This window comes from Lontra canadensis, unplaced genomic scaffold (assembly GCF_010015895.1).
Source record: "Lontra canadensis isolate GAN:19392208 unplaced genomic scaffold, GSC_riverotter_1.0 scaffold59, whole genome shotgun sequence".
NCBI classification, from domain to species: domain Eukaryota; kingdom Metazoa; phylum Chordata; class Mammalia; order Carnivora; family Mustelidae; genus Lontra; species Lontra canadensis.
In genome coordinates this window covers 2504650-2512834 of record NW_022631053.1, presented here as the reverse complement: position 1 = coordinate 2512834, position 8185 = coordinate 2504650, and the positions used below count along the sequence as shown (strand labels likewise).

General features: G+C 45.1%; 1 protein-coding gene across 1 annotated transcript; it reads right to left on the bottom strand.

Annotated features, from left to right (window-relative positions):
• Positions 1-1063: 1063 nt before the first annotated feature.
• On the bottom strand, positions 1064-6143 carry LOC116878894 (keratin, type II cytoskeletal 6A). The gene is made up of 9 exons (XM_032876712.1): positions 5545-6143; positions 4392-4606; positions 3940-4000; positions 3687-3782; positions 3398-3562; positions 2748-2873; positions 1694-1914; positions 1434-1468; positions 1064-1320 (listed from the first exon to the last, which is right to left on the bottom strand). The coding sequence occupies exons 1-9, from the start codon at positions 6082-6084 to the stop codon at positions 1064-1066; spliced, it is 1716 nt and encodes a 571-aa protein (XP_032732603.1). The 5' UTR covers positions 6085-6143.
• Positions 6144-8185: the final 2042 nt, after the last annotated feature.

Genomic DNA, 8185 nt, shown 5'->3' with positions numbered 1-8185 from the left:
CATACACCTTCCCACATTTGTGCTATTTCTTCAGCATACATTTCTAGAAAGATAATTGCAGTTCAGACGTATGTACACTTTAACTTCTCTTGATAACCTTGTCAGGCAAATTTCTTGGTCATGAAGTTAATTCTAAGTAAAAATCAAATATCTTATCCCTTATTAAACATTCTTTTGATCTGATAGGTCAGAAATACACTTCCCCAACTGACAGTATAGGGTTCATCCCTGTGGGATGTAATGAAATGGTCTTAGAGACCAAGCAATTTCAAACTGATACAGGCAGTAAAAATCAGAGTATAAAATGGTGGTAGACCAGATTCTTCCCATTCCATTTGACAAATATTTAAATTAAATCTTATCTAGGAAGGAACTCTGAGTGTTAGGATGCTAGGCTTTTGTGCCTCTCTCAAGGAAAAGAGTGAAGTAAGTGGGGAGTGGGAGTATCGTTAATAAATAAACAGGTATTTGTCCATTGAAAAGCTCAAGCTAACAAATCAAGGTCATAACCAATGCATTATGTAATAAATCTGCTTTATTTAGCAATTAGAAGAAAGCAAAGAGCAGAAGGAATGTCACAGCGATAGAGATTCTATACATTGTAAAACTAGTCACTTTTGCTTTCAAGACCATTGCAAGAGAGGAGGAACGTAACACTGGGAACTTGGGGAATTCCTGGGTACCTGGAAACAAAGGGCAAGTTGCTCTGTTCTGGACAAGGACCCAAGCAGTGTTTCTGTAATGAAAATGGGCAGAGATAATTTCCTTCTGATTCTCAGCCTTATATACAAAGTAGTGGAGGCAAGAGAGTAATATTTTGGTAACAAACTGAGACCCAGTTGTAGTTATATTATGATGTAAATCAGAGGTTGACCTTCTATGGTGAGCAATGGGTGATCAGGTGGGTCAGATATCAACAGTGAGGTGACATGAAGGTGCTCAGCAACCTCAGCTCAAACTCAGAAAGTAAGATAAATCAGAGACAAGAGAGGAGACGTGGCCTAAGAGAGGGCAATGCAGCCGTAGACAGGGACAACGTGGGTCCAAGAGCCGATGGCAGGACTTAGTGCTTGTAGCTCTTCCTGCTGGAGGATGAGGTGGTGGTGGTGTACTTGATGGTGGAACTGCTGCCTCCAGAGGAGCTGAAGCCACCCCCCATGCCTCTGCCACTGCTGGAACTGAAGCCAGCTCCAAGGCTGTGGCCGCTGCCATAGGAGTAGCCGCTGCCTCCGCCCAGGCCTGAGCCACCGCCCATACCGCTGGCACTGCCATAGCCACCAGCACTGCCATAGCCGCCAGACACAGTGGACTGCACCACAGCTGTGAAGGAGAGAGGGACAAAGACACACAGGACACAGTGAGCTCATTCTGCCAGCCTCAGTCCAGTCAGAGGAGCACAAGGGCAAGGGAAGGAGGTGAGCAAAGGTACTTACAGATGTTGACTTGTCCAACGCCTTCACCACTCAGCCTAGGAAGGGAGAAGACACGGGGGGCATGAGACCTCAGAGAGCTACCAATGGACCAAGTGGGAAGCCTCGATGTGAGGATAGCCCATGGGGAAGCTGCCTTAGAAATGGTTCTCTGTGAGTAGCCGCTATGGCCATAACTAGGGTGCCTTCAACTTGTGCTCATGGCCCAACATCCTAAACCTGGATCCAGGATGATTGAGGGGCTTGTGTGATGAGTTACCCACCTGCACTCCTCGCCCTCCAGCAGCTTCCTGTAGGTGGCGATCTCCACATCCAGGGCCAGTTTAACATTCATCAGCTCCTGGTACTCCTTCAGCAACCTGGCCATGTCCTGCTTGGCCTTCTGCAGGGCATCCTCCAGCCCAGCCAGCTTGTTCTTGGCATCCTTGAGGGCCAACTCCCCACGCTGCTCAGCATCAGCAATGGTGGACTGCAGGTTGGCACACTAGAGGAGGAACACAGGCAGGATGAACTCGAGATTTAGTCCTCCAGAGGAGACTAAACACAGTTCTTTCTAGTGAGGAAGAGTTCCAGAGTCCAATATCATAGAAAGGGCCTTCTTCCTCTTTTTGCCCAGTATTTCTCTGTTCTGCACAAATGAGTTAGTCTGGGAGCCATGTGAGAAAACCTGTGCCCTTTTTTAACCTCCCTGCACTACACTGGACAAAACACCAGCAAATTTGGAAGAAATGGACCTACTCATTTCTCTTGAGTGCCATCTCCAAAGCCAGACAAGGATATCTTCTGAAGATCTCATGTGGATGCCACACTAACTTATACAAAATTAGGAACATCCTCATTTAAGCAGATGAACTTCACATCTAGCTGCGGAGATCTTGCCTTCCTCACTCCTAACAGATTCTATCACACTTAGGCAATACTGATCTTCACCCTGGGTCCTTGCTCAACTTTCTTTTTCCATTGAATCTTCAGCAGATTTGAAACAATCTTACCCCCCTTCTGGCCTCCTTTTTTCTTTCCTGACTTGTCTCTTATATTCCTAAAACAACCACTCTCCTTAAGTAACCTCTTTAAATGTCCTAAGACTATCTTTTCACCTCTGACTAACTGGGATTATTCTTGTGATGTGACTGTATCATTCTGTAGTGTTGGCATCCGTGTGCCCTGATCTGTGGGAATTCTCAAGGGTGGGAGCTGTGTGTCCCCCTCTCGCTGCTGTTCCCTCAATTCCCAGCATTTCCCAAATGGTGGCTGATGACAACCCGGTGGTGTAGCAAGGAAAGGATGTTTTTCCTCTCCAGAGCCCCCCCACCACACCTGCTTCTTGACATGGTCGATCTCGGATCTCAGCCTCTGGATCATGCGGTTGATCTCAGCAATCTCCTGCTTGGTGTTGCGCAGGTCATCCCCGTGTCTGCCTGCTGTGAGCTGCAGCTCCTCATACTGAAATCCGGGGGGGCGGGGAGAGAGAGATAGAGAGACAGAGAGAGAGAGAAGTTGGTGTATATGGGCTTTCACATCCCAACAGTGGCTCACCTTCCAAACAAGGCATTTAACACATTTGGACCATGAAGCTAGTGGCTTCTCCACAAGGGTTTTTAGGGAAAGTTGATGTGGTCCAAGGTCACTGGATACCGTACATTGATCACAGACCCTCTCTCTAATGGACCACTGTCTGCCTAGTTCATTTGTGGACCAATAGTGTTCTGTATCCTGTCTCTGAGAGCCAGGATCAGGGAGAGGACAAAAGCAAAGAACACTAGGTCTTTATCTAGTGACTTGGGTTCTTGGCTTATCAAATTTGGACCTAAATTCTGTAAATGCCTGGTCTATGAGGGCAGGGTACACATCTTATGAAAAAATATCAGCTTCCTTATAGCAGATTTCCCAGCAAAGTCTGTAGCCTCACTAGTGATCTGGTAGGGGACACAGGCATTCCTGTGTCCAGCTGTCAACTCAAGGCTCACCTTGCTCTGGTACCAGGACTCAGCCTCAGCCCGACTCCTCTGAGCAATCTCCTCATATTGGGCTTTGACTTCAGCGATGATGCTGTCCAGGTCCAGGTTACGGTTGTTGTCCATGGACAGGACCACAGAAGTGTCTGAGACGTGGGTTTGCATCTGAGACAGTTCCTGCAGAGCAGAAGATGGTCAGGTCATCTTTTCCTGTGGCACTGACTGAGGTATCCAACCCCAAGATCTTCCACCCTTTGCCGAGCCCCATCACAGCAAATAAAAGAGGAGTGGAGATGCTTACTGCGTCATACAGGGCTCTGGTGAAGTTGATCTCATCTGTGAGAGCATCTACCTTGGCTTGCAGTTCAACCTTATTCATGTAGGCAGCATCCACATCCTGGGGAATAAGCCAACAACTTGGAGTCAGCTGAGCCCTCCTTCCCAGTCTCAACACCTTTGAGTCTCCCCCTCTATTCCCCTCTTGGATGTGTGCAGAGATGCAGAGTCCTCCCCCTCTACAAAGGAACATGATCCCCTGATCTTCATTAGCTCACCTTCTTCAGAGTCACAAATTCATTCTCTGCTGCTGTGCGCTTGTTGATTTCATCTTCATATCTAGAATTAGAACAAGGTAAGACATAAGTGAGCCAGAGCTGGAGATAATACAGCAAGATCAGCCTGGGATCCCAACTTTCCACAAAACAGATATGTCCAAATTGAGCTTTCTGGCCACTGAGCCACACACACACATATTGTGTGTGTGTGTGTGTGTGTGTGTGTGTGTGTGTGTTGTGTGTGTGTTCCCTCAATCCCTCATATCTTTTCTCTCCCCACCCACCTCTATGGCCCATTTGTTCTCTGGGGGTTGTTTTGGGGCAATGATTGTGATATTCATTTCCATGGACCTGTTTCCCTACGGAGCCATGCCCACATCTGGACATGGTCACCCGGCAGTCTTGAAGAGTCTGCTTCAGGGAACTGAAGCCCCTTTTCTCCTTGAACTCACTTGTTCTTGAAGTCCTCCACTGTGTCCTGCATGTTCCTCAGCTCTGAGTCCAGGCGGCCCCTCTCCCCCAGGATGCTGTCCAGCTGTCTCCTGAGGTTGTTGATGTACTGTTCAAACAAGGGCTCCAGGTTCTGCCTCACGGTCTTGGTGCCCTGCTCCTGGAGCAGAGTCCACTTGGTGTCCAGGACCTTGTTCTGTTGCTCCAAGAACCGCACCTGGAGGAAGAAGACAAGGTGATTATTTGCCGGAGAAAGCAAAGGAGAAAGAGGTAGGCATTGTCAGGTGCCCAGGCATGCCTGGAGTGTCACCCAGCATGTGTGTGTACACAGCATGTACAGAGGCTCAGGCTGACTGTGTTGGACCCACAAAACTATTGTCTTCCCACTCCAGTGATGCTGTGTGAAATTCTTCCATGGACATATGAAGTCTTCTCACTAGGTAAGTTATGCTGCCTATCAGTGACGTGTAATAGTTCTTTTCTTTTTTTTTTCTTTTCATTGAAAAACACAATCATATATTTCCCCATTATGTTGCACAATTGTTTTTTTTTTTTAATCGTACTTCAGTTAAAGGCATATTAAGTGTGGAGAATCTAACAATTAAATCCAATGTAGCTAATGATTGGATTCCAATAACTTCTGTTTTAGTACATGGTTGCCCTCTACAACAAACACCTTAATGGTCATGCTCTGCTTCTACACAGTTAGTATTCCTATGGCTATATAAATGTTTCTAGGTCTTTTTCTTCTAAGCCAGGCAGAAGTCCTTTTCTTTTCTTTTTCTCACTCTTTCCTCATGCCCAGAGTCCTCGAGAAGATATCTGCTGGCGTTATTTTTTAATCTCTAGAAATCTTCAGAAGGGAAAGCTAACCCATTCCATTCTCTCACTGCCTTCTTTTGCTTCATGCTTATCAAAAGTAGAGTATTCTTCCCTGGGAATGATGAAGGACACGTAAGAGACCCAGTGGTTTTAAATGATTTCCATCACCTTCTGCCTGTTGTGAACATGGAGCCCACCTGGCATCCCAGGGGAGAGCGAGTCCCAGTCCCCTTCTCCCTCCCTTCCTCCTGAGTCTCCCCCTGGTAGGACACTGGTTACTTGTCTAGTTTGGGGACTCTGGAATCCCAGTGGAGGCAGGTGCTCGTGGCTCACCTTGTCAATGAAGGAGGCAAACTTGTTGTTGAGGGTCTTGATCTGCTCCCGCTCCTCAGTCCTCACCCTCTGGATGGTGGGGTCGATTTGCAGGTTCAGAGGAGTGAGGAGATTCTGGTTGACRGTGACCTCTTGGATACCTCCAGGAGGGCACACAGGGAAGCCAGAGCCCCCATAGCCACCAGCAAAGCCAGGTCCACCACCGAGCCCAAAGCCACCACCAGCTGCACCACCAAAACCAAATCCACTTGCAGCTCCACCTCCATAGCCAAAGCCACCTCCAACTCTGCCACCATATCCACCACTGATGGCACAGCTGCCCCCTCCGATGGAGATCCTCTTGGAGCCACCCAGGCCATAGAGGCTCCTGCTGCCAAAGCCGGCTCCTCCACATGCTCCACCGAAGCCACCACTGCCCCTGGAGCGGGACACGGAGACACTGCTGAAGCCAGAGCGGCAGACCCCTGGGACTCTGGCTGAGCTGGCGCTGAAGCCACGGTGGCTGATGCTTTGGCTCCTCATGGTAGATTTGCTAGACATGGTTCCTAAAGAGGAGAAGGCTGAAGAAAGCGTGAGAGGCTGAAGGGTAGGGCTGAGAGGAGCAGATCTGTGAGATGAACCTCCCAGCAGCAGTTTATATATGGTGGAAATGGGTTGGGCTCCGTCCTGGAAGGTGAGCTTGCAGATTGGGAAGGGTTGGGCTTTACAAACAGTGATGTCACATCTGGATTATTAGAAAAGTTATGAAATATGAAGATTGCATTTTTGGCTTCCTTTAGTCAGGGAAAAATATCTCCTGTCTTCCAGCTTTGACTTGATCTCAGTACAATGAGACCATTCTTAATTCACTGAGCTAGGAGTTAGTCACTGTCTCAGACAAAGGATCTGCATGTTATGCTTGTGCATCAGAACATACTAAGTGCTCTCTTCTCCACCTGTGTTGTACCCAGCAGAGATAGGAGATAGAAATATTCTATTGCATATGCCATCATAAAAATATTCTTGTTCTTTTTCATGATTAGTAAAGTTAAATATGACTTTTTTCCTTTTATGTAAAATTTTACCCACATAGAGGAGTAAAATAATAAGATATTCAGTTCCTATGTTCTTATCAACTAGCTTTATAAAGCCATTATCTCATGGTCCATCCTACAGCTTCCATATTCCCACCCTATTCCTTAGCAACTGTAAATTATTTGAAAACGAATACCAGAGATCATATTGTCTCTTTGGTATATCACTTCATATTTATGACTACATGAGAGACTCTTTAGAAAAATATAACCAAAATATCATTTTCATATCTCTAAAGTTTATATATTTATTAATATTACCAAGTATCTATTCAATTTTCAAATAGTCCTGTCAGGATTATTTATGTTTTATATTTTGGTTTTCCATACCAGGACCCAAATAAGCTCTATACATGTTGTACGCGGGTGATATGTATTTTAGATCATATATCTCAAATCTTTTTAGTCATTAGATCTCTTTCATAATTTTCTTACAGTTTATTTGTTAAAGATACCAGGTTTTTGTCCCATGCTTTTGTTTCATTCTTGAAGTTTTCTAATCTCATATACAGGGTGTCTCACTTAACACCCTACTGTGTTCTTTTTATATCCCATAAAGTGATAGTTAAAACCAAAAATTTAATAAGCTATATATTTAAACATTCAGAGGTAGATGTAGTACACTGCCTATTTATATTGAATATTATTGTTTACACACTTATTTGTATATTCAAAAATTGAAGAAGTCATAGATGTTCAATAAACAAATACATGCTCCAGGCCATTGTCCTGCCAGCCAATATATGGATGCAAGCAGCGTTCCCAGTTTCTGTGTATCTTTGTAGTAACCTCATTTGGATATGTTTCTGTGTTTTTCCTGGCATATGTGTTGTGTGTGTGTGTGTGTGTGTTTATGAGAGAGAGATGGAGAGAGATATTGGGCAGGAGTGTATATGTAGATAGTGTGCCCCTATTGTTAAAAAAAGTATATATTGTATGCATACTTATGTATATATAAAACCTACCCATATATTCTCTTTTCAGCTACACCTGTATTATATTTATTGGTGTTTTCTCTTCAGTCTCCTTCAGTGCTCTATGATGGCTGCTTCCTGCCTTCTTGCTCCCCTCCCTTCTCCCTGCCTCCCCTTCTATATCATTACTGTACATTCAGCAGCACCTTGGCCTCCTTGTCTGCTTCCAGCTCTGTCTTCATTTCTGTTAGGGCTGTCCTCTTTCTTTGCTCCTTTTCTGAGCTCTACAAGCTCACACTTTCTCCTGTATTATCCCATTCATTTGTTCCTTCATTCTCTTATTGTATCATGGTGTCTATTTCATCGAGATTTGGGTAATATTTTATTGGAACTTTTTTCTGTTGAGTGTTTTTCATGTGCCTCTTGTTTTACCTGTTCCCCGTTTTTTTTTGTTTGTTTTGTATTTTTTTGTTTTTGTTTGTTTGTTTAAATGTAAGATATCTATTAAGGTCCTGGAATGCTTCCTTCCTGACCAGTGCTCATCTCTGAAAGAAGTGAACCCCTTCTGGACCTGCCACTTATAGGAAGTCTTCTGGGATAGGGGCTGGAGCCATATCCAGGCTAACAGAGATTCTCATTATAACACAGAGCTGT